The sequence below is a fragment of the Lissotriton vulgaris genome, chromosome 5 (genome assembly GCF_964263255.1).
Source record: "Lissotriton vulgaris chromosome 5, aLisVul1.2, whole genome shotgun sequence".
In the NCBI taxonomy this organism is placed as follows: domain Eukaryota; kingdom Metazoa; phylum Chordata; class Amphibia; order Caudata; family Salamandridae; genus Lissotriton; species Lissotriton vulgaris.
The window spans coordinates 1342514294-1342541728 of record NC_141693.1 but is presented as its reverse complement, the minus strand read 5'-3'; the positions used below and the strand labels follow the sequence as shown (position 1 = coordinate 1342541728).

The 27435-nt window shown below is 48.1% G+C and overlaps 1 protein-coding gene across 1 annotated transcript in view; it reads left to right on the top strand.

Moving 5' to 3' along the window:
- The window catches only part of SYCP1 (synaptonemal complex protein 1), a 5090281-nt gene that overhangs the window by 2576398 nt on the left and 2486448 nt on the right, over window positions 1-27435 (top strand). The window contains exon 24 of the mRNA XM_086919665.1: window positions 1838-1900. Within this exon, the coding sequence (XP_086775791.1) occupies window positions 1838-1900 (63 nt within the window). The remainder of the gene's footprint in view (window positions 1-1837; window positions 1901-27435) is intronic.

The window sequence follows — 27435 nt, the reverse complement described above, 5'->3', positions numbered from 1 at the left end:
AATATGCAAACTCACATCAGCACCACCATTAAGGGTGCTAACTTTCATCTTAACACAATTAGGAGGCTCAAGCCTTTCCTTCTGCCAGAAGTCTTACAGCCTGCAGTACAATCCCTGGTGATATCACAACTGAAATATAGCCTGGTGACTCTTGCAGGGCTTCCTAAAGCAAGCTTGGCCCCTCTCAGGACCACGCTCAATGTATCGGCCCAGCTCATCACAGCCTCCAAAAAACATAATCGCATCACACCTGACCTTTTGCAGCTCAACTGGTTGTCTATTGAAGCCAGGATCCGTTTCAAAATAGCTTGCCTCACACATAAAGCCCTGTATTTCAACACTCCGGCCTATCTGGCGAACTAGCTTGTTCTTTCTGGATCCAGTCGAAACTTAAGAAGTAAGTCCACACTCCTCTTGAAACCTCCTAAATTCAAAAAGAAAAGTACTTCCAAACGTGCTTTCTCCGGCCTTGCACCTAGAATTTGGAACACTCTTCCTACGGAGATGAGAACCAATCCTCCCACTGCCTATTTCAAGAAACATATTTACAACAAGGGGTGGATCAAGCCCTGATCTTTGGACTGGGTAAGAGTGGTCTGTTTAACTCAGACACTCTGTTCATCACCACCCCCTTTTTGTAAATTATTTCAAGAAACAGGCCAAATGGTTTTTCGGAGTGGACTTGAACTGCATCATAATGTACTCTTTCTCTAGTCCCCTTGTTGACAGATTTTACTTTTTTCCCAACGTATCTTTCGCTACGTATTTTTGATTGGTTGTTAAACTGTTATTTTACTCTAGGGCCCTTTCAGAACTAAAATAGAAGAATACTCCTTTGACCGATTACAGATTTGTCATTTACTCTACTATACTGTGACGAGCCAATATATACAATTGTTTCACTGAATGTAACGGGAAATATTTTGCACTAATGAGAAACTGAACTAGTAGGGCCTTCTACCCGGTATCTGACTTTGATTGTTTACTCCTTGTTGTTTTACAATGTTGACCTCAACTGTTCTGAGTTCATGCATGCTTCTGCCACTGTGTACAGTGCTCTGATACCCACAAGGGTCATGTTCGAGCTTTATAAAACTTTTCAAATTAAAGTAAAATAATGGTTAACAGACGTGACAGAATCTAATGCCTTAACAATGTTAAACAGATGTGAAACAAGCAGGAGGCAGCAGCAGCCTGAGGAGAGGGATCAAGCGTGGGAGCAACTGTTCGCATATGTGAGCGGCTAAAGTAAACAAGCAGGAGGGAGGGGAGGCAGCTGCAGCCCACGGAGATGGAGTGAGCGTTCATGTATGTAAACAGCTGTTATGAATTTAAAAGAAAGTTCCTGATCCTGTAGTGAAATAGAAAAAAGTGGTAGCCAACAAGTCATGGGTCAATGCTCTAGGGGATGAACAATTTCCAAAAAAGAGGGACCAGGAAGAGGAATTACCCACTGGCAAGCCAGGAATTTTAAAAGACAAGCAATTTGAAAAAATGATAGGCAATGGTTGGAGTCCAAGCCCAAAAAGTACATACAACAATCCTGACAGTGCTGGGTTTCTTTTGAATTGTGTGTGTGTGGGGGGGGGAGGATCGGGGGGAGAAATTAAAAGAGGAAAAAACACAAGAAATACTGGGGATATATTGAGGTTACGTATTACAATACTATGCTGCACTGTAATCAATCGTATTTCAATAAAAAACATTTTGGAAAAGAAAAGTATGCTCCTATAGGCCTATTTCTTTCTTGCATATGATTCATATCTGTATTTCTCTAATTAACAACATTTTATATGCTACTGTTTAATATGTCTAATTTGCATTACATTCTTTTCAGCTGAATGGTTTAAAGAAGCAATTTGAGAAAAAAGACAAATGCTATGATGATCTGCAGCAAGAGGTTGGTATTGAAATTTTGTGATGCACTTTTAATATTAGTATGCTTGTTTAAACCAATGCGCATCTCTTAATATACTGTTCATACCTACCCTTCTCAGCATTACACATTTGTAGTACCCAAAGACCATGTTCAATAATCACAACAAGCATTGGCAAAGCTCGTAGATGTGGGTACTTTTAAGGTCAAAGTGCTTTTTTATTCATTAGCAAGTTCGTGTGTGTGGTTTAGTGTTTGGGTGAATGTGAGAATGAGTTAACTCTTGGATGGGTGAATACGTGGATGCATGGATGACTGAGAGGGTGCATAGAATGATGGGTGAATGTCTGCATAATCGGTATGTGGGCAGATGAATGAGTAAACAAGTGCATGGATGGATGCAGATAGGTTTAAACATTCTTAGACATTGAGGCGTCAGATATCATTAGTGAGTGTTGTAAAATTTTAAGAATTACCAGAATCATGCCAGTGCAAGCAAAACACCAGATATGAACACCTTTATGGTAATATATATATATAGGCACCTAGATGATTCCATGTGTTTTGAGAAAACAAATAGAAAACAATACAATTTGGCCAAAGATAATTTAAAAAAGATGTTTCTGGAATGGAAGCGAGAAGGAATCATTTCCTTAGAAGAATACAAATTTCTGCATGTGGAACACCCAGTCTTGCCAAGACTTTATTTCACCCCCAAAGTCCAAAAGAACATTACTCCCATTCCGGGGAGAACAATTGTATCAGCCATCGGCACTGTGGGGGAAAAGGCAACACAATATATAGATCATTTTTTACAGGACTTCGTGAAACAGCTTCCCACATATGTTAAGGACACAGGGGATTTCTTAAAGAAAGTACAAGACATTCAATGGGCGAAGGATTTGATGTTTATTACATCAGATATTGAATCTCTGGACACAAGCATAGAGCACCACACAGGATTAAATGCAGTACAGCAATTTTTAAATACTAGGCCGATTGAATGCTACAACCATAACAAAATGCTTTTAAAGTTTATCTCATGGTGTTTGCATAATCATTTTTCACCTTTGGCAATGATAAGTAATGCACCCAACCCCCCTCAAGCGCCTTGAGACCCTCTGGGTGAGTAGTGCGCTATACAAATTACTGAACTTGAACTTGAACTTGACCTCTATGTGCAAAAAGAGGTGTGGCGATGGGAGCCTGCTTCTCCCCCAGCTATGCATGCTTGCATGTAGGTTGGTGGGAGGAGCAGGTTCTTAAACCTATACTTTTGGATGAATATACCGACCATGTTTTATACTGGTTGAGATATATGGATGTTGGTTTTTTTTGTATGGAGGGGGGATGAAAAACGTGCTTGTGATTTTATCAATCGTATTAATGACAATTCTCCCAATTTGAAGTTTACCTCACATATCAACAAGGAAACTATTGAGTTTTTAGATGTAAAAGTGTATGTAAAAGAAGGAAGGTAAGCAACCACCTTACATAAGAAAGCCATGGCTGGAAATGTAATACTCCATGCCAGCAGTGCGCATCCAATGCATTTGAATACAAATATTCCTTAAGGGGAACTTTTGCGTTTAAAAAGAATCTGCAGCACACAAGAATATCTTAATGTGTACACAGAAGAAGCGTTATGCAGATTCAGAAAGAGAAGATACAATGACAACATTTTAAATGAGGCAGTAAGTAAAAGGAGGGAATCTCTTTTTTTAAAATCTTAGCACGAAAGAAAATGTGGTTGATGCAAATAATGCCCCCAGACTTAGCACCACCTACAATAAACAAGAAAGAAAGATTTGATCCATAGTCAAGCGTAAGTGGCCCATTTTGTTGACAGATGGCTTGTTGGCTCCGAGGGCCCCTGCTCAACCTGTTATGACATATAGAAAAGGCCCCTCAATGCGAACTCAGATTGTGAAGAGCAGCCCTGAATTGTCCAAAGCTACCATGTGGCTGCAATCCAAACTAGGCTTCACCAAATACTCTTTCTGTAGAGCTTGCAGATTCAGGGAGAACACAACCCTTTACACTCCTCCATTTAGCCCAGATAGAGTTGCCATTCAGTGTAAATTCAACTGTAGAATGGAGTATGCGGTGTATATTCTGTCATGAACCTGTGGCTTAAGGTGTGTGGGAAGTACCAAGCTGCAGGTGCATGTCCGAATTCTGCAGCACTTACGAGCTATTGTGAATATTGACACAACCTATCCGGTGGCTCACCATTTCAAGTAGATGCACAACAATAATCTAAACTGTTTGAAATATTTTGTGGTGGCTGCGGTTTCCAAATTGCACAGATGAGGCGACAGGGAAAGGAAATTAAGGCAGATGGAGTCCCGCATAATTTTGGAGCTAGATAGTAAGTTCCCTAATGGACTTATTAACACTGAGGACTTACATTATTTTTGATAAGACCACATTCCAGATAAGAAATTTGAAATAGGCAAAAAAAAACACAGGATTATGGTCCCCAGATGATATTCCTTGGATATCTTTGAGGTACAGTGGTAGGAATTTAATTATGCCTATAACGGTTATTTCTGTAGCGGCGTGTCCCAAATTCCACCAGGGTCCGCGAGATATAGATATATATATATATCTGTCATGTGATCAAGGCCCTCCTAGGGCTGAAACGCGTCATGTTCGGTGTGGTGTTTAGGTTTCAATAAACTATACCGCACTATTCAAGGGTTCGCCTCGTCTTTTTCCACGAATGCCAAGACGTTGTATGCCTCAGCTATGCGTGTTTACACGTAGGCTGGTGGGAGGAACAGGTCCTCAGGCAGCAACATGCGTTTATTTTTGATGAACATGTTTTGTTGTGGATTCGTTATATAGACGATGTTTTTGTTTTGTGGCGTGGAGATGTTGTTAGTGCTGATGACTTTGTGACTAGCCTCAATACCAACCAGGAAAATCTAAGATTCACTAAATCTATCAGTGACTGTGAGGCTGAGTTTTTGGATGTTAAAATATTTGTACATAACGGACACCTAGCAACTAAACTGCATAGAAAAAGCACTGCTGGCAACAGTATTCTTCATGCCAGCAGTGCCCACCCTAGACATGTAGTGGAAAATATCCCCCTAGGCGAGTTACTCAGGATCAAAAGAATATGCAGCACAGAATCTGATCTTGAGGTCTGCACTAAAGAAGCCTTGGAGAGATTCAGACAAAGGGGCTACCGTGAATCTACTCTCAAAGTGGATTTGCAGAAAGCGAACAATAGAACTCGCGAATCTTTGCTAGACCAAACGCAGAACACTAGATCTGTCAGTGTCCTTGAGAATAGTACTGAAGCACCAAGACTCATAACTGCCTATAGCAGGCAAGCAAGACTAATAAAATCTATCATGTCACAAAGGTGGCCAGTCTTGCTTACTGATCAGGTGTTAAAACCTAGACTGCCTGATGGTCCAATTGTGACCTTTCGGAAGGGCCCTTCCTTAAGATCACATATCTGTCATGATTTTCCTGAACTTAGGAAGAAACAAGAGTGGATGAAATCTCGTTTTGGTTTCAAACGCTGCACTTCCTGCAGGGCGTGCAAATTTGGTAAATCTACTACTCAGTATTACACACCGTTCAGTGCTGACCCAATTAACATCAGGGGCCAGTTCACTTGTAAAACTGAGTTTGCCATATACGCCCTGACATGCACATGTGGACTTAGGTATGTCGGCAGTACGCGACAACCCGTGCATGTCAGGATCCTTCAACATCTCCGTGCCATCGTAAACAACGATCCATCATATCCGGTGGCCAGGCATTTTAAAAGCAATCATAAAAATGATTTGCAATGCCTATCATACTTTGTCATCGCCTCTGTAGACAAACCTGCGAGGGGTGGGGACAGAGATAGGATGCTGAGGAGACTTGAGTCCCAGTTTATTTTGGAATTAGACAGCAGATTTCCAAATGGGCTCAACAACACAGAAGATTTGCACGTTTTTCTATAAACCTTTGTTGCCTGTTTTTCTACTTACCGCATAATAACATCTGTCAGTAATATCATTGGTTTTGGTATATCTTTGTACACAGAATTTCATATACACACTTTTTTACTTTCTCATTTTCCCTATCATAAATTGCTTCATGGGTGTTACCATATACCTTTTTTCCACCTGTTAAAATTTTTTGGGGGATACACTTTTTTACTTGATTTGGACATAGCCACACGGGACTACTTGTCATTTCCTGTTTTCCTTACTTATAACCACGTCAGAATTCATCTACAGTGGTTTCTCTACTACAGATCCATCTTTTTTGGTTTAATTACATTGTTGGCCTTCTTGCATTTCGAGCATTCGGTTTCAGATTGCCTTGTTATACAAAAAGAGACATAGAACCCATTCATATTGGATTTTATCCAATTGTTTACATTTATGCAATTTTTGCACAGAATGGCACTTTGCCACTTTATAATGCTGACAAAATAAATTGCACATTGCATTTGCACTTTATGAGGATGTTTACTTGCAAATTTGCACATGATTGCGTAGTTTGCACAATGTATGGGTTTTATTTAAATGAACTATTCAGTTTCTTTTTGAATGTATGTCAACAAGGTTCTCTTCGCTTGAGTCTGCTTGCATTATAAGCAATCATTTTATTTGCGTTTACATTGTATTTTACTTTGTCGCATTTATTGGCCATTGAATATATTGTTATAAATAATGGATTTTAACAAACTCATTTTTATATATTATGGATTTTAACCATCTAATGTGTAGTAGGGATTAACTGTTAACATTTATGTTTGGAAAACAGACTTTGTAGTGCTCACAATGGAGTATGTCCTTCCTTTCCATGATCACATGGGGTAGTGTTTGAAAAAAAGAAAAAAATGCTAATGAAAAAAATGTTAATTGACACACCTAAAAAAACTGTGAAGCTCTGGGTATTTAAATGTGAATGTCGCACTAACTGACTGTCTGTGAGCAAGGGCGGATGCCCGAAACACCTCAGATTTTGTTGGACTAGACTTTAATAAACCCTGTGCCTTCATTTACGTTTTGGGTTTGTGTGGTCTTTCTGGGTCGATGGAATGCGGAGCCCTGAAATACTGCTGTTGCTGTATATATATATATATATATATATATATAAACAACTTTTTGAGATAATGCTTTTATGATGGTATTTTAATAATGTTTTAGCACTTGCACTTTAAGCGGCCAAGTTGGCCAAAAGTAGTACTTTTGCACATTTAGCACTTTAAACTTGTACTGCATATTTTGCACGGTATATAGCACTTTAGAAATAGCTTATTTTGCACAGCATTATACGGCATTAGAAATCAGTTTGCAATGAAAAATTGAATCTACCCCTAGAGGAATGCATTGAAGCAGAGAGATCGTTTCTTGTTATTATGGTTCAAGCGATTGTGAGAAGTTGGCCTGATATATAGTGCTCACTATTCTAGTGATCACTGTGTATCATACCAAACGACCCTTATTGATGATTGGTTGTAAGTCAACCTTATAGGCCAGCTATCCTAGTAGCGTGGACAAAAGCAGTCTTCAGGCTAAACTCTAGAGGGCGTGTTAAGCCAGCTGTTTTACCGTCACATATACCCCTTGAACACCAAGTGAAAGGACACCACACAAGTTGTTATGAAAATAAAGGATATTTATTTATAACAAGTCTACCCTGATCTCTTTATGAGTCAGGGAGCTAAGCACAATATAAAACTCTTATGAAAATACTTCAAGTTGCACAATTTACACAAATGCCCGAGGGGCACGAAAAACCATATACACTAAAAGTGGAATGCGAAATACTAGCAGGTAAGTAACAAGATCCAGAGGCTTCAGGATCGCTAGGACTACACTACTGAACCCTAAGGTTAGGAGCAGGAGGCCTAGGGAGATCAAGTGCAGAGTATGCACTCTCACGCGGGATGCGGGACAAAGTCTATGGAGGCTAGTATTTCTAAAGTCACTGTTTCCGGACGAATCCGACTAGGTAGACTAAAAACGAAAAAGGATCTAGACACTTAGATAGTGAACCTACGTTGGAGCACCGAAATGCTCGCGTTACCTAGCCCAGGGGCTGCGGCTGCATAGGGTTCAAAAGACGTCGGGAATCCTCGTTGTAGCCTATGGAGCCTGAAAGAAGAAGTTGCTGGCAGGCGACCAGTGAAGAGGTTCGGTGTGATCCAAGCCTGGATCGGTGATGGAGACGACCTGAAAGCAGAGGGGACTCAGTTCTTAATCACTAGCCAGGGATTGGGTGGGCACCAGGATGGCACCGGATGAAGTCGCCTCGACCAGGTCAGTGGGCGACGCTGGACTCTGCAGTCACACGGGCTAGGAGGCGTTGTCGGCGACCAGGCTGGAGGTGTGAGCTGTCCCACGCAGGTCTCTGCTGTCGGCGATGCTGGACCCAAGATGGGGGCAACAAACCTTGGCAAAGGCAAGCCCACGCGATGGAGTCAAGATGGCGTCTGGAGTGGACCAGGAGGGTCCGGGGTGCTCCTCCGTTGGAAGGGAGCAAGGGCCAGTCTGGACAACCAGACCAGCGGTGAAATCGTCGTGGTACGTCGTCAGGAAGGCCACTAGCCCACTGGCAAGTGACCGGACAACGCGGTGAGCAGCAAAGAGCAGAAGGGCCCCGCGCAGATCTCGTGGATGCTGGGGGGCTGGACTTCCGTGCTGGAGCTGCTCAGGGTTAGGGCTTCTCAAATCCCAAAGCACTCACTCGAGGCTCCCTCGGTGGTCGTGCTGGTTAAGCGTCGTGCAGTTTCAGAAGATGGCCGGTCCCTCAGGTCTCGTCACACCCACGAATCTCAGCTGGGCTGATTATGCAGGTAGAGGTCAGAGATGCCAGGGAATCCGGGTCTCGTCAAGCTGGGCAGTCTTGATCCGGAGGATGGACTTACAGCAAACCGCGATGCTTAGATGGTGCCTGCGGGTGCAGGGTGGCTACTCCTTAGCCACAAGGGAGAGTCTTCAGAAAGTATCAAGAGTTCCTTTCGTGGAAAGTAGTTCAAGATTCAGAATTATCTAATTTGGGAAGGGGGCCCGCTCCTACCTTTATCCTAAGAAAAGGGGCTGGCACGCGACTAGGTCCTGCCCATGGGTGGGACCAGGAGGGGGGTGGTTACACCCCTCTCCCTTTGTCCGGACTTTCCCCATCTCAGGGGCTGGTGTGCCCCTGGAACTGGTTTGAGCCGGCATATGCACAGTGAGCACCGGGGTGCCACTTGCAGTCACCTTCCTCTCAGCCCTGCCTACCTGGGATACACAAAACACTGTCTGGGATGGTGCTAGCACCGCCCCGGACAGGAAACCCTTTGTCCAAGCTCTCCTCGCTGGAAGGACTCCCAGCAGCAGGAGGTCAGACTTGTGTCTGTGGTTGCAGCATCCATTTTGTGATGCTGAGGCTCGAGTTAACTTTAACCGGGGTTCACAGTTACATACATGTCGTGTCCCTCTAGAAGGGTGGAATGCTAACCCCGTCGCCAGAATTGGCGAGGGGTTAGTATTCCAATTCGTATGACACCTTACTTGACATGTTTTGATAAAGCGATACCAAAGTTAGCAAATAACCGCGAGGATTATAATGCACTTAAGAGTATATGGTATGCGTTATCATGGAACAGCTATTAGGACTTGGTTCCGCAAGCTGCAAATGGGCTCAGCTCATGCCAGAGCACCATCTCACATAATTCCAAGCACTCTGCCTTCAGGATTGTTAAGGCCTGCCATAGGAGTGACTTATAGGAATATATATGTCCATTTTAGGGTTAGATATAGGAATACTATATCTAAAGCAAAGGGTGTTTACACCACCTTGCCCCAGCTGTCGTGCAGCCAGTTGTGTCAGATTTGGGTGGCCAGCCAGGGGTGGCATAATACATGCTGCAGCCCCTGGTAGACCCTGGGTACACCTATGCCCTGGATACCTAAGGTATGCTGTACAGGGACTGATAAGGTGGCCCAGTACCAATTGGTAAATGCACCTAAGGTACATGTGAGTCAATTTAGAGAGAGAACAGCTAGGCTGTGGGTCTGATTAGCAGGCCCACAGCCCGGGAAAGTCTTAAACCAGTGAAGCAAAAAGCAAAAATAGGGGGCTCATCTCATGCCAGAGCACCATTGTAGGAAGGTAGATACCTGACTATGGTTACCCCCGACTTTTTGCCTGGTGTTTTACTGGTTTTCCGACTTAGTTGACCTGGGACCCTGCAAATCAGGACCCCAGGCCTACTGCTCTCTCTCTAAACTGGATTCCATGTACCCTAGGTACATTTCCAATTGGAACTGTGCCACCTTGTCAGACCCTGTAACTCAGGGCATCGGTGTACCCAGGGCCTACCCGGGGCTGAAGCATGTATTATGCCACCCCTGGCTGGCCATCTAAATCTGACACAACTGGCTGCACGACAGCTGGGGCAAGGTGGTGTAAACACCCTTTGCTTTAGATATAGTATTCCTATATCTAACCTCACAATGGACACCCGGGTTCCTATCAGTCACTCCTATGGCAGGCCTTGACAATCCTGAAGGCCGAGTGCATGGACCCGTGTGAATTGGGCTCTGGCACGAGCCGAGCCCGGTTGCAGCTTGCGGAACCAAGACCCAATGGCTGTTCCATGATAACGCGTATCATATCGGTAACTTCGGTATAGCGTTATCAAGACATGTCGAGTAAGGTGTCATACGAATCGGGATGCTACCCCCTCACCAATTCTGGCGACGAGGTTAGCCTTCCGCCCTTCAGGAGGGACACGACATGTACGTAACTGTGAACCCCGGTTAAAGTTAACTAAAGCCTCAGCTCCACAAAATGGATGCTGCCACCACAGACACAAGTCTGACCTCCTGCTGCTGGGAGTCCTTCCAGCGAGGAGAGCCTGGACAAAGGGTTTCCTGTCAAGGGCGGTGTTCGCACCGTCCCAGACAGGGTTTGTGTATTCTGGGTAGGTAGGGCTTTGCGAGAAGGTGACTGCGGAGTGGCACCCCGGTGCTCACTACGCATCTGCCGGTTAGAACCAGTTCCAGGGGCGCACGGCCCCTGACCTGGGGAAAGTCCGGCAGGGGAGAGGGGTGTAACTACCCCCCTTCCTGGTCCCACCCTTAGGGCAGGACCTAGTCATGTACCCACCCCTTTCTTTAGGATAAAGGCCGGAGCGGGGACCCTTCCAAATGAGATCATCTTTGAATCAAGAATACTTTCTACGAAAGGACTTCGAGACTCTTCTCAAGATTTCTCCCTTGTGACTAAGGAGTAGTCACCCTGCATCAGCGGGCACCATCTAAGAACTCTGCGGTTTGCTGCAAGTCCTTCCTCAAGGATCCGACGGCCCAGCTCGACGAGAACCGGCTTCCCTGGCACCTCTGACCTCTACCCACGTCGTCAGCTCAGCTGAGATCTGTGGGTGCGACGAGACCTCGAGGGACCGGCCATCATCAAAACCTGCACGCTTTCTTAATCAGCACGACCATCGAAGTAATTCTCTGGTGAGTGCTCTGGGGTCCGAGAAGCCCAGACCCTGAGCAGCTCCAGCACCTAAGTGCAGTCTCCCAGCATCTCCACGATCTGCGTGGGGCCCTTCCGCTCGCTGCTTAGCACGTTGTCTGGTCACTAGCCGCTGGCTTGTGCCCTTCCTTGACGACATCCGACAACCAACGTTGCTGGTCTGGTTGCTCCAGACTGGCCTTTGCTTCCATCTTTGAGAGAAGCACCCCGGACCCTCCTGGTCCACTCAAGACGCCATTTTAGGCCCACCACGTGGCCCTGAAATCTGCCAAGGCTTGTTGCCCGGATCCTGGGCGCAGCGACGCCGACAGCATCAACCTTCGTGGGACAGCTCGCACCTCCATCCTGGTCGCCGACAACGCCTCCTGGTCCGTGAGACTGCAGAGCCTAGCGTCGCCCACTCACCTAGTCGAGGTGACGACCATCTGGTGCCTTCCTGGTACCCTCTGACTACTGGCTAGTAGTACGAACTTGGTCCCCTCTGCTTTCAGGTATCAACGATCTCTGATCCAGGCTTGGATCTCTACGAACTATTCAACACTGGTCGCCGGCCAGCAACTCCTTTTCTTCCGGCTCCTGGCTCGTCAGCGAAGACCCCGACGCCTGTAAGACTTGTGCAGCCGCAGCCCTCGTGGCTAGGTAACTTCAGCATTTCGGTGCCTGCATAGCCTCCTTACTCTAGGGTCCCGAGTCCCTCGCTTCCGACTTGCCTTATCGGGTCCGCCCGAGTCCATTAGAACTTTCCGTGCCCTCGGGCATTTGTTTTAATTGTGCACTTGAAGTATTTTCCTAAGAGCTTTGTGTTCTGTGCTTAGTACCCTGTCCTCATAAAGAGTCCAGGGCTGTTGTGATTCTTAATAAATATACTGTTTATTTTCATAACACTTGTGTGGTGTCCTTTCACTGGGTGTTCAAGGGGTATGTGATGGTATTACAGCTGGCTTAACACGCCCTCTAGAGTTTAGCCCGAAGACTGCTCGTATCCACGCTACTAGGATAGCTGGTCTAAGGTTGACTTACAACCAATCACCATAAGGGTCGTTTGGAACGATACATAGTGGTCGCTAGAATAGCGAACGCTGCATATCGGGCCAACTTCTCACATTGGTGAGCAGCGGTTGGGATTTGAGCTTGCTGTTGTTTTACCACGCGTATCCTAAGAATATCTTGTGAAAGATCGCATAAGTACTCCAGGTACATATAACTTAGCTTAGAATACTCTGAGTTCTACTGAACCAGCTGTTGTAGCTCCTCAAGGCTTAGCACACCTTGGCTACAACTCTTAGCAAGGGATCAGTAGGCAAACATATAGTGTAGGTAGGTGCATCACTTACACCACACTAGAAGCAGCATGTCAGACAAAGGCGGAAACTCTGAGTCTCCCCTCGTGTCAGTCGACCTTCCACAGGTCACCTCCAGATATGCTGCGCTTAGCTTTCACGAGATGCGACAGATCTGTACATCTCGAAAGCTAAAACAGGGTGCAAACCCTACCATTCCGTTTCTGATTGGTCTCTTGGAGACTTATGATGCTAAGAGGGCGGGTAACACCGACCCTTCTCATCCCGAAAAAAGAGATGCCTCCCCTCGAGGGAACCCGAGGTGACCCTGACCTTATCCATCTCTCCGCCGAGGGCGAAGAGGAGGACGAGGAACCAGCGACATCTGGGGTCGAGGCAGACAAAGGTCCAGTCATAGTTAGTCAGCTAACTCAGGACAACTTAAGCCGGCACGAGATTGGTACTAGGAGACCCCTGGGGCCTCTCTCGGGCCAGCTTAACATTGGGAACGGGCGAGTTAGGTCTCTGTCGAGAGGCTCTAACAGATCTGTTCGAACCAATGGCTCTCGAGGCTCTGCTCGAAGAGGGATGACATCACCTCAGAGAAGAGTGTACGAAGCAAAGGAGCGGGAAGTCAAACTGCGGATCGAAAGGGAAGAACTTGCCCTAGCCAAAGAGAGACTCGCCTTTGCTCGAGAGCAAGAGTTGAGTGGGACAATTCCCACTGGTGGCAGCATTCCCCCACGGGAACCCAGGAGTTTAGACACTAAGCACCTGAATAAGATAGTGCCCCCCTTTAAGCAAGGGGACGACATCCACAAATGGATTACTGCTTTGGAGCGGGCCTGCACTGTACAGTGCGTCCCCCAGAGTCAGTGGGCAGCTATCTTGTGGCTCTCCTTTGAAGGTAAAGGTAGAGATAAGCTCCTCACCACAAGGGTCGAGGATGCTAACAATTACCAGGTCCTGAAGAACACACTGATTGATGGGTTCGGCTTAACCACTGAGCAGTACAGGTTGCTGTTCAGGGATACCCAGAAAACTCAGTCTCAGGACTGGTCTGACTTTGTCGATTGTGCCACTAAGGCTTTTGAAGGCTGGCTACTGGGAAGTAAGGTTACTGATTTTAAAGGATTGTACAATCTAATTATGAGAGAGCAAATCTTAATTAATTGTCAGAACCAGTTATTACACCAGCACCTGGTAGACTCTGATCTGACCTCTCCACAAGAATTGGGTAAGAGGGCGGACAAATGGGTCAGAACCAGGGTCAGGCCTAAGAACCAGGGTGGTGACCAAAAGAAGGAATCGACCAAGCCTCAAGAGAAGGGTGGGAATAAATCTTCCGATCAAACCACAGGGCCCCAAAATTCCTCTGAAAAGGGTGGGTCCCCAACTTCTCCCAAAACCCAAAAGAAACCTTATTGTCACACCTGCAAACAGGTGGGCCATTACAAAACTGACAGCAGTTGTCCCAAGGCCAACAACAATAAGGAGAACATACCCCCAAATAAAGCTTCCCAGCCTCCTGTTACTACTAGTAGTAATCCCCCAGGTGGTGGGAGTGCCCCCAAGAATCTGGGTGCATTTTCTTTGGGAGTACCTGGGGACTCTGGCCTAACCAGGTCCCCGGACTTAGATACTCTTGTCTGTGAGACTGGCATGGGGTTTGCCAACTTCACAGCCTGTCCCAACACTTTGGGCAGGTACAGACAGGAGCCCCTCATCAATGGTTCAAAAGTCGACGCCTACAGAGACACAGGGGCTAGCATCACCATGGTGGCTGAGAGTCTAGTCTCCTCAATGCAACTTATGCCTGGTGCCACATACCAGGTAGTGAACATTGATGGAGTGCAGAGAGATCATCCCATAGCAGTGGTAAATCTCAGCTGGGGAGGTGTCACTGGTCACAAGAGAGTGGCAGTGTCACCAAACTTGCCTGTAGATTGCCTACTGGGGAATGATTTAGAGACCTCAGCCTGGGCTGAGGTAGAGCAAGAAACCCATTTTAAAATGGTAAACCTCCATGGTAAGGGTAGTGGGGCAGTGATAGCTACAGCCCCCGTCCCAGAAGTCCTCCCCGAACAGGTCAGTAGGGCTGTGCCAGTCACAGCCCTATCCCAGAAAGATGCCTTTCCTGAACAGGTTGGCAAGGCTGTGATGGTCACAGCCCAAACCCAAACTGAGTCCCTTCCTGAAAAGGTTGGTGGAGTTGTGATGGCCACAGCTCAAACTCAGACAGATAACAGTGTTGTGAAGCCTGAAACTATGGATCACTCCACTCAGACAGAGAGCATTGAGGAGGAAAAAAAGTCTTCCCCCTCCCAGACACTAGGTGAGAGCCAGCCTCCTCAGGGAACTGACTCTACCCCTGGTGAAGGAACTGCCCCAGAGGTAGTCAGGCCTAGCCTGGCAGAGCCCCTGATGACAGTGGAACCTTCCCAGGTGGGACCCGGTCTGGAGCAGGTAACCTGCCCCTCTCTACCCTGCGTCAGTCAGCCCAGGGCTGTAGAGGTCAGGGAGGCCAGTGGTGGACCCCAAAGGGCCCCCTGTCCAAAAGAATTTCCCAATCAGCAGATTAGGATCACTGAAGCTAGTAGCCCTAGCCAAGTGAAAATAAAACAAACTCCTGAGGGATCCCCCTTAAACTTAGTTAGGGAACTCCCACAGCTGGACACTGCTGGGCACAGCCAAACCTGGGGCCTAAAAACCCCAAACCTGACCTGTCCCTACAGTAAGCCAAACAGAGGGACTCAACCTCCAGCTTTAGGTAGCCAGAGGTTGACCCTGAGAGCTCATAGCAACTCAGTACGGGAAAGAAAGGCGCATATGGTGGATAGTGATTGGAGGAAGTTGAGCCCAACCGTAGCGGAGTCTCACTTCAGTACTCCATTCCCACACCAGCCTTTTACTTTGCCAAAGCACACCACAGGTAGTGATTCCCTATGGTGGAGACCCTCGGATACCCTTAGGGTGAGGGGTTGCTTAGTGGACCATGATACAGGGGGTAACCATGCCAGTGCATGTACCACCTCATATGGCCACTCAGGCAATATAGGCTTACCTGGTCAAGGATAGCCTTATCTCCTTTCGTTTGGGGGGGGGGTTGTGTAGGAAGGTAGATACCTGACTATGGTTACCCCCGACTTTTTGCCTGGTGTTTTACTGGTTTTCCGACTTAGTTGACCTGGGACCCTGCAAATCAGGACCCCAGGCCTACTGCTCTCTCTCTAAACTGGATTCCATGTACCCTAGGTACATTTCCAATTGGAACTGGGCCACCTTGTCAGACCCTGTAACTCAGGGCATAGGTGTACCCAGGGCCTACCAGGGGCTGAAGCATGTATTATGCCACCCCTGGCTGGCCATCTAAATCTGACACAACTGGCTGCACGACAGCTGGGGCAACGTAGCGTACACGCTCGTTGCTTTAGGTATAGTATCCCTATATCTAACCTCACAATGGACACCCGGGTTCCTATCAGTCACTCCTATGGCAGGCCTTGACAATCCTGAAGGCAGAGTGCATGGACCCGTGTGAATTGGGCTCTGGCACGAGCCGAGCCCGGTTGCAGCTTGCGGAACCACGACCCAATGGCTGTTCCATGATAACGCGTATCATATCGGTAACTTCGGTATAGCGTTATCAAGACATGTCGAGTAAGGTGTCATACGAATCGGGATGCTACCCCCTCACCAATTCTGGCGACGAGGTTAGCCTTCCGCCCTTCTAGAGGGACACGACATGTACGTAACTGTGAACCCCGGTTAAAGTTAACTAAAGCCTCAGCTCCACAAAATGGATGCTGCCACCACAGACACGAGTCTGACCTCCTGCTGCTGGGAGTCCTTCCAGCGAGGAGAGCCTGGACAAAGGGTTTCCTGTCAAGGGCGGTGTTCGCACCGTCCCAGACAGGGTTTGTGTATTCTGGGTAGGTAGGGCTTTGCGAGAAGGTGACTGCGGAGTGGCACCCCGGTGCTCACTACGCATCTGCCGGTTAGAACCAGTTCCAGGGGCGCGCGGCCCCTGACCTGGGGAAAGTCCGGCAGGGGAGAGGGGTGTAACTACCCCCCTTCCTGGTCCCACCCTTAGGGCAGGACCTAGTCATGTACCCACCCCTTTCTTTAGGATAAAGGCCGGAGCGGGGACCCTTCCAAATGAGATCATCTTTGAATCAAGAATACTTTCTACGAAAGGACTTCGAGACTCTTCTCAAGATTTCTCCCTTGTGACTAAGGAGTAGTCACCCTGCATCAGCGGGCACCATCTAAGAACTCTGCGGTTTGCTGCAAGTCCTTCCTCAAGGATCCGACGGCCCAGCTCGACGAGAACCGGCTTCCCTGGCACCTCTGACCTCTACCCACGTCGTCAGCTCAGCTGAGATCTGTGGGTGCGACGAGACCTCGAGGGACCGGCCATCATCAAAACCTGCACGCTTTCTTAATCAGCACGACCATCGAAGTAATTCTCTGGTGAGTGCTCTGGGGTCCGAGAAGCCCCGACCCTGAGCAGCTCCAGCACCGAAGTGCAGTCTCCCAGCATCTCCACGATTTGCGTGGGGCCCTTCCGCTCGCTGCTCAGCACGTTGTCTGGTCACTAGCCGCTGGCTTGTGCCCTTCCTTGACGACATCCGACAACCAACGCTGCTGGTCTGGTTGCTCCTGACTGGCCTTTGTTTCCATCTTTGAGAGAAGCACCCCGGACCCTCCTGGTCCACTCAAGACGCCATTTTAGGCCCACCATGTGGCCCTGAAATCTGCCAAGGCTTGTTGCCCCAATCCTGGGCCCAGCGACGCCGACAGCATCAACCTTCATGGGACAGCTCGCACCTCCATCCTGGTCGCCGACAACGCCTCCTGGTCCGTGAGACTGCAGAGCCTAGCGTCGCCCACTCACCTAGTCGAGGTGACGGCCATCCGGTGCCTTCCTGGTACCCTCTGACTACTGGCTAGTAGTACGAACTTGGTCCCCTCTGCTTTCAGGTATCAACGATCTCTGATCCAGGCTTGGATCTCTACGAACTATTCAACACTGGTCGCCGGCCAGCAACTCCTTTTCTTCCGGCTCCTGGCTCGTCAGCGAAGACCCCGACGCCTGTAAGACTTGTGCAGCCGCAGCCCTCGTGGCTAGGTAACTTCGGCATTTCGGTGCCTGCATAGCCTCCTTACTCTAGGGTCCCGAGTCCCTCGCTTCCGATTTGCCTTATCGGGTCCGCCCGAGACCATTAGAACTTTCCGTGCCCTCGGGCATTTGTTTTAATTGTGCACTTGAAGTATTTTCCTAAGAGCTTTGTGTTCTGTGCTTAGTACCCTGTCCTCATAAAGAGTCCAGGGCTGTTGTGATTCTTAATAAATATACTGTTTATTTTCATAACACTTGTGTGGTGTCCTTTCACTGGGTGTTCAAGGGGTATGTGATGGTATTACAGCTGGCTTAACACGCCCTCTAGAGTTTAGCCCGAAGATTGCTCGTATCCACGCTACTAGGATAGCTGGTCTAAGGTTGACTTACAACCAATCACCATAAGGGTCGTTTGGAACGATACATAGTGGTCGCTAGAATAGCGAACGCTGCATATCGGGCCAACTTCTCACAACCATCTAACATAATTCCAAGCACTCTGCCTTCGGGATTGTTAAGGCCTGCCATAGGAGTGACTGATAGGAATATATGTGTCCATTTTAGGGTTAGATATAGGAATACTATATCTAAAGCAAAGGGTGTTTACACCACCTTGCCCCAGCTGTCGTGCAGCCAGTTGTGTCAGATTTGGGTGGCCAGCCAGGGGTGGCATAATACATGCTGCAGCCCCTGGTAGGCCCTGGGTACACCTATGCCCTGGATACCTAAGGTATGCTGTACAGGGACTGATAAGGTGGCCCAGTACCAATTGGTAAATGCACCTAAGGTGCATGTGAGTCAATTTAGAGAGAGCACAGCTAGGCTGTGGGTCTGATTAGCAGGCCCACAGCCAGGGAAAGTCGTAAACCAGTGAAGCAAAAAGCAAAAATCGGGGGTGACCATAGGATTGCAGACCCCACTCTCCTACAGCGATGACCAGTAATTTGCACTTGAATAATCACTAGCATGGGCGAGTATTTGCATAGTGTGCAAATTCTGATACAGGTTTCAAAAAAGGGGAGGCGAGAGGACACTGTTTAACCACTCAAGGTAGTAGAAGGTCCAGTAGCAGCTTAGTGTTCGTACTGAGTACTAGAGATTCAAATCAAAAAGGGGGGGTTTGCTGCACTGTTCCTGGAGAAAGAAGAGGGGGTGGGGAGAGTTTTTTTCTGGCGTGACCAAGGGTGATCAATGGTACCCTGGGGCATCCATTATGTTGGATGTATTTGCCTCACACACCCCGAAGAGTGTCATGCTTCATCATCGGCGGTTGCTCCTCGTCGGGGAGGCGGTGCAATCCCCGACGGGCACACCTCAGAGAGGGGCTCTTTGGCGGAGATCTTTTTTCCAACTGCCTTTTGGTGAAGTGGGGGTATGTGGGCAGGATGGTGTGTTCCTGTGATCAGGTGGTTAAAATGTAACAAGGGGTACCGGAATCAACTTTATTCTGGGGGTCCCCTAGCTACAGTTAAAAGGTGGGGCTAGTATCCTAGGTGTCAACTAGTTATGTTGTGTGAACCTAGAGGAGACTAGAAGTGCATGTGGTCAACATGTTTCTCGCTAATGGTATCTTAACCGCGATTCTTCAGGACCAAAGTGAAAACAACAACAAGCTAGTATCATATGTGTTGTATTGTTACCTTAGTGGATCCTCCTATGCCTATACACAAAGAAAGGATAAGGAAACATTAATTGAACAAAAATGCAAGTCACAACAATGCCAGGGAGAAAAATGTTATACATTTACTTACATGCTGGTGGTGTTGAAGGTGATATTACACATCCACCGCATGCCAAGTGTATTGAGTGTGCAATATAAAGGTGAAGAGCACACGCTATAACTGAGACTGTGACTGGGACTGTGATCAGTGAGGGTGATGGTTTAAAAACATTAAAGTATAACTTCTAGGTTAAAAATACAGCAGTCTTAATATAAATGCCTGCCTGTAGTGTGTCAAGTGTTGGGCAGGTCTTTTGCGTGTCAGGTATTGGGCAGGTCTCTTAGGCTAACACCAACTGGCAACATTATAGGCGTAGCAGCACACTTTCACTGTGACCCGGATCAAGACATATGCAGTAACACGTTTAAGATAAACTACTCACCTACTGGTCATATGTAAGAGGCCACATGAGTGATCGGCAGGGCAGGACTAAGGAGCTGTGCCCTAAAGGTGTGGCTGAAGTAGGGGTAGAAAAAACACGGTCAGGAAAACGTGTTTCCCTGCATAAGTATAGGTGGACTGCATAACACAAAGAGACCGGGATTGGACCTCGTGGCTCACCCTCTACCCAGCGCCAAACGCACTCACCTTAAATCTTCCGAGTCCGAGTGTTGTAACCTACCCATGCCCGCCGAGCTCGAATAGATGTGTGAGCTCGGCGGCGGGGGTTATTTAAACAACACCGGACGACCTGTTCGATGCGTTTGGTCACCGCCCCCTGTTCAGGTCACGTGTGTGGAGCCGAGTGCATGGCGGCCATATTGTAAAGGTGTAAATACAACGCGGTTGCCACTGCCCCGCGTTAGACCTCGTTTCGAAATGATAAACAGAGCCTCGGTCGCCTCGGACCTATGAATAGTAAAGGACACAGGAGGGAGTGGCGAACGAAGGGTGGGGGGGGGGGGGGGGGTCAAATCGATATGTTTGTTAAACCCCTCTTTTTAAAGCAAAACCGGGCTTCTGTCTTATTATGGATGGCGGCCATGATGTAACGGGTCCCCGGGAATGCCGGAGCATCGGGATGCGGTTGACTATATAAAGTTATGCTGTCCTCAGGCGGCCATGGTTTAGGGGATATCCTAAATGTACCATACTATGTCAATGACAGAATCGGGTCTATGTGTGTAGTTCGACCCGGTGTCCACATGGTGGGGTGCCCATGTCAGTAGTCCAGTGGTGGCGCTGGCGGGGGAGGGGGTAGCCCATGAGTGGTCTTTGGTCTGTGTATCTGTCAGATCTCTTGGCACGGGAATGTGGCTAGTGGCTGAATCTCATGGGGGGATATTTGGAACATTGGAATTTATAATGAGTGCCAGGGAATGTCTTCGTTAAGCCCCTGTTTATCAGATGACAACCGATGCACCCATCTCTGTTCCTTGTTGAAGAGGACCTTTGTCGGGCAGTTGGGACTGGATTCCAAAACTATCCACTTCAAAGAATTCTCATCATGGTTAGCTTCCACATAATGTTTGCACATCTTAGTGTGGGTCTTTCTGCAGCGGAAATTGCTTCGATGTTCTATGATTCGAGTCTTAATGGGGCGGGTTGTCATCCCTATGTACTGTAGGCCACACGGGCATATTAGCAAGTATACACAGTGGGATGTGTTGCAATTAGTATGTTGCCTGAGTTCCCATTTGAAGGTCTCGGAGAGTTGTATGGTTTTGAGAGTCAGGGTGTATTTACAGACCCCACACATGCCACAAGGGTAGTGGCCCATCACGGGGGGTAAGTGCCATAAGGTTAGTTGGGTTTCTTTCCTCACATTTTTGGGCCTGGTGCTAATCAAGATATCTTTCAGATTTTGTGACCTTTTGAAAGCAAATCTGGGTACCTCTAGGGTCATGTCGCCTGTGTTAAGTATGCCCCAGTGATGTTTAATAGTGTTCCTGATTTTATTGGACAGGGGGGTGAAAGTAGTTACACAGGTGATCGGTTGGTTTTCAACAGGAACTCTCTCCTGCCGTTCCAGCAGGGCTTCTCGATTATTATTTCTGGCCCGTTTCCTTGCCTTGAGAACATCACTCTTGGGGTAGCCCCTGTCAAGAAGGTTCCTTGAGAGAAGTGCAGATTCCTTCTTGTAGTCTGCCACTGCGCTACAATTCCGCCTAATTCGTAAGAATTGGCCAAACGGTAGGTTGGTACGTAGGGCCTTGGGGTTGTGGCTCGTGTAGTGCAGGAGGCTGTTGCGATCTGTAGGTTTACGGTACATGGTGGTTTTTATGGAACCTGCTTCCAATCTGATAGTTAAGTCAAGGAAGGAGATTTCATGGGGTGAGGATGCCATGGTGAAGTGTAGGTGAGGGTTAAGTGTGTTAAGCCAAACCAAAAAACCTTCGTGTGAGGTCGGTGGACCTCCTCACCACCGACCTCACACTCCTCACCACCGACCTCCTCCTCACCAAAGCTCAGTCCCTGCCCCTCCATGGCGGTGAGGTCTGATAGGACTGGTCCCGGTGTGGTGAGGTCCTTCACAGAAGGTAAGGAAATGAAAGAGCAGGGAAAGTAAAGGGTAGTTCACACTGGAAACTAACCCTTTGAGAGAGATGAGAGTAGGTCCAATGCCGGATTCGGCTATTGACCGGGTGTGAGCCACCGGAAAAGTGTGGGCTCAAATTTTTGGGGGGATTTGAACAGACTAACCCACCATATGAGAGCTCCCACGGTTGACACCGTGCACGAGTAGGTTTCAAAAAAGGGGAGGCGAGAGGACACTGTTTACCCACTCAAGGTAGTGGAAGGTCCAGTAGCAGCTTAGTGTCCGTACTGAGTACTAGAGATTCAAATCAAAAAGGGGGGGTTTGCTGCACTGTTCCTGGAGAAAGAAGAGGGGGTGGGGAGAGTTTTTTCCTGGCGTGACCAAGGGTGATCAATGGATACAGTCCAAGACACAGGAGAGATTGACCTCCTAATTACCCTAGACGTCGAAGCCCTCTACACGAACATCCCACAGAGGGCCACTCTAGAGGTAATTGAGGAAAGACTAGGTCAAGAACCGTGGAGCTCCAACACTCCCCAGACATTCATCATGGAATGCGCGACATTAGCATTGACGGAAAATTATTTTGAGTACAGAGGCAAGTTCTACCATCAGACCCAGGGGACCTCTATGGGCAGTACCTTTGCCCCTTCGGTGGCCTGCTTGTACATGGCTAAATTTGAAGATACTCACATACACCATGAGTCTAATCCCTTTCTTAATAACATCAGAATGTGGAAACGCTTCATAGATGACATCCTGATCCTGTGGAGCGGTCCACCGAGCTCACACGAAGGTTTTTTGGTTTGGGTCAACACACTTAACCCTCACCTACACTTCACCATGGCATCCTCACCCCATGAAATCTCCTTCCTTGACTTAACTATCAGATTGGAAGCAGGTTCCATAAAAACCACCATGTACCGTAAACCTACAGATCGCAACAGCCTCCTGCACTACACGAGCCACCACCCCAAGGCCCTACGTACCAACCTACCGTTTGGCCAATTCTTACGAATTAGGCGGAATTGTAGCGCAGTGGCAGACTACAAGAAGGAATCTGCACTTCTCTCAAGGAACCTTCTTGACAGGGGCTACCCCAAGAGTGATGTTCTCAAGGCAAGGAAACGGGCCAGAAATAATAATCGAGAAGCCCTGCTGGAACGGCAGGAGAGAGTTCCTGTTGAAAACCAACCGATCACCTGTGTAACTACTTTCACCCCCCTGTCCAATAAAATCAGGAACACTATTAAACATCACTGGGGCATACTTAACACAGGCGACATGACCCTAGAGGTACCCAGATTTGCTTTCAAAAGGTCACAAAATCTGAAAGATATCTTGATTAGCACCAGGCCCAAAAATGTGAGGAAAGAAACCCAACTAACCTTATGGCACTTACCCCCCGTGATGGGCCACTACCCTTGTGGCATGTGTGGGGTCTGTAAATACACCCTGACTCTCAAAACCATACAACTCTCCGAGACCTTCAAATGGGAACTCAGGCAACATACTAATTGCAACACATCCCACTGTGTATACTTGCTAATATGCCCGTGTGGCCTACAGTACATAGGGATGACAACCCGCCCCATTAAGACTCGAATCATAGAACATCGAAGCAATTTCCGCTGCAGAAAGACCCACACTAAGATGTGCAAACATTATGTGGAAGCTAACCATGATGAGAATTCTTTGAAGTGGATAGTTTTGGAATCCAGTCCCAACTGCCCGACAAAGGTCCTCTTCAACAAGGAACAGAGATGGGTGCATCGGTTGTCATCTGATAAACAGGGGCTTAACGAAGACATTCCCTGGCACTCATTATAAATTCCAATGTTCCAAATATCCCCCCATGAGATTCAGCCACTAGCCACATTCCCGTGCCAAGAGATCTGACAGATACACAGACCAAAGACCACTCATGGGCTACCCCCTCCCCCGCCAGCGCCACCACTGGACTACTGACATGGGCACCCCACCATGTGGACACCGGGTCGAACTACACACATAGACCCGATTCTGTCATTGACATAGTATGGTACATTTAGGATATCCCCTAAACCATGGCCGCCTGAGGACAGCATAACTTTATATAGTCAACCGCATCCCGATGCTCCGGCATTCCCGGGGACCCGTTACATCATGGCCGCCATCCATAATAAGACAGAAGCCCGGTTTTGCTTTAAAAAGAGGGGTTTAACAAACATATCGATTTGAACCCCCCCCCCCCCCCCCACCCTTCGTTCGCCACTCCCTCCTGTGTCCTTTACTATTCATAGGTCCGAGGCGACCGAGGCTCTGTTTATCATTTCGAAACGAGGTCTAACCCGGGGCAGTGGCAACCGCATTGTATTTACACCTTTACAATATGGCCGCCACGCACTCGGCTCCACACACGTGACCTGAACAGGGGGCGGTGACCAAACGCATCAAACAGGTCGTCCGGTGTTGTTTAAATAACCCCCGCCGCCGAGCTCACACATCTATTCGAGCTCGGCGGGCATGGGTAGGTTACAACACTCGGACTCGGAAGATTTAAGGTGAGTGCGTTTGGCGCTGGGTAGAGGGTGAGCCACGAGGTCCAATCCCGGTCTCTTTGTGTTATGCAGTCCACCTATACTTATGCAGGGAAACACGTTTTCCTGACCGCGTTTTTTCTACCCCTACTTCAGCCACACCTTTAGGGCACAGCTCCTTAGTCCTGCCCTGCCGATCACTCATGTGGCCTCTTACATATGACCAGTAGGTGAGTAGTTTATCTTAAACGTGTTACTGCATATGTCTTGATCCGGGTCACAGTGAAAGTGTGCTGCTACGCCTATAATGTTGCCAGTTGGTGTTAGCCTAAGAGACCTGCCCAATACCTGACACGCAAAAGACCTGCCCAACACTTGACACACTACAGGCAGGCATTTATATTAAGACTGCTGTATTTTTAACCTAGAAGTTATACTTTAATGTTTTTAAACCATCACCCTCACTGATCACAGTCCCAGTCACAGTCTCAGTTATAGCGTGTGCTCTTCACCTTTATATTGCACACTCAATACACTTGGCATGCGGTGGATGTGTAATATCACCTTCAACACCACCAGCATGTAAGTAAATGTATAACATTTTTCTCCCTGGCATTGTTGTGACTTGCATTTTTGTTCAATTAATGTTTCCTTATCCTTTCTTTGTGTATAGGCATAGGAGGATCCACTAAGGTAACAATACAACACATATGATACTAGCTTGTTGTTGTTTTCACTTTGGTCCTGAAGAATCGCGGTTAAGATACCATTAGCGAGAAACATGTTGACCACATGCACTTCTAGTCTCCTCTAGGTTCACACAACATAACTAGTTGACACCTAGGATACTAGCCCCACCTTTTAACTGTAGCTAGGGGACCCCCAGAATAAAGTTGATTCCGGTACCCCTTGTTACATTTTAACCACCTGATCACAGGAACACACCATCCTGCCCACATACCCCCACTTCACCAAAAGGCAGTTGGAAAAAAGATCTCCGCCAAAGAGCCCCCCTCTGAGGTGTGCCCGTCGGGGATTGCACCGCCTCCCCGACGAGGAGCAACCGCCGATGATGAAGCATGACACTCTTCGGGGTGTGTGAGGCAAATACATCCAACATAATGGATGCCCCAGGGTACCATTGATCACCCTTGGTCACGCCAGGAAAAAACTCTCCCCACCCCCTCTTCTTTCTCCAGGAACAGTGCAGCAAACCCCCCCTTTTTGATTCAAATTCTGATACATACATATGCCAGTGGATTCCTCACCTTGTGAATATCTCCTTGCGTCAGCAATATTCGGAAATTCTGTCGTAGCTTCGCGCCAACGTGGGCGATGTCATAGAGGCACGGCATCGCGCGCGACTCCGCTGACGTCACTGACACCATATTAGGCCCACGCCGGCGTGATGACATCAGTTCCATTTTTTTCCACGTCTTCGACGCTAACGGTTTTCTAGGGATCGTCCGTAGCAATTGCTGTAACTTTGTTGCTTTGTGATAATTGTGATTCATTGTATTCTCTCTCGACATGTCTTCGAAGAAGACCGGGTTTAAAGCTTGTGGGGAAAGTGGAAAAACCATGTCCATTACGGATCCACATGAATGCTGCTTATGGTGTCTAAGCTCCGACCATGACGTCGAAGACTGCCAGTCTTGTAAGAAGATGACACCTAAGGCTCTCCGGGAGAGAGAAACTAAGCTTCTCGTGGCGAAACTTAAAGGCAGAAAAGAGAAGAAAAGTTTGAGGTCGCGAACTCGGCGTTCAAGGTCAAGGTCTCGTTCGAGGTCGCGCTCGGACTCGTCCTCGGCCCATGCTTCGAGATCTTCTAAGAAGAAACATAAGAAGAGAACCCATGAGTCCCGACTTCACTCGAGGAAGGACTCAGGTTCAAAGCCGAATTCACAGGTGAAGCTGGTTGAGAAGGTCGTTGTGTCTTCGGCTTCGGAGGAGCAGGACGCCGAGGGTGAAGTGTCGCATGCGAATTCGCCAGGTTCACCGAGGCAGGTAGCGAATCCATCTCCGGTTCCGTCCCGTCCTTCAGGTCAGGAGGATGAAGGTGAGGAGGAGGTGGTTGGTGAGGGAGAGGCTCCGTTGCCCCACTGTCCGTCGACTCCGGTGCACCAGCCCGAAGAGGAGGTCAATGTCGTATCGACTCTGCACCCTCAACAACAGCCCGGGGGTTCGTACCCAGCCTTCCCGGCTCCAGGTCAGGATTCGACGCAGTTCCTGAATGCAATGTTTGGTATATATTCAAGGGCTATGTACGCCACTGGGGCTCCTGCAGGTCCCACGGGTCTGATGGCGTTTAGTTTGGGTGTCCCCCAGACCTATGCTCCTGCGCCCTTTATGCCGGCTCCAGCGCCGCATTGGCATTTTCCGACGCCGGCGAGGCCTTCAACACCGAAGCCATCGACGCCGAAGCCGTCGACGCCGAATCCATCGCCGCCGAATCCATCAACTCCGATGCCGAACCCTGATCGACCTTGTGTGAAACAGCCTCGTCCGTCGTCGGTATCGGCGCCGGCACCAGCTCCGACGGAGTCGACAGTGGATCTGTCGGCATCGTATTTGAAGCACAGGTCGAGGCGTGAAGCCCAGAGGCTTATGGAGGAAGAGAGGTTTCGTGAAGAAAATTTGGAGGAGGGTGAGCTGCAGGAGTCTGAGGGCCCATTTGATGACCTGACTGTATCTAGTGGCCTTGAACTGTCCCCTGAGTGGGATTTAGCTTCAGTGCCGGATGCACCCTCTAAAGATGTGGCTCCTTACCATGTCGTGATAAGGAAGGCGGCAAACTTATTGAACATTACTCTGCCTACTGCTGAGTTTAAGTCGAACCTTCTCACAGAGGTCCTTCACTCACCATCTTCAGTGATTGAACCTATACTGCAGTTTAATGATGCCCTGGCAGAGCCAATTTTAGATGTTTAGAAGAAACATTTG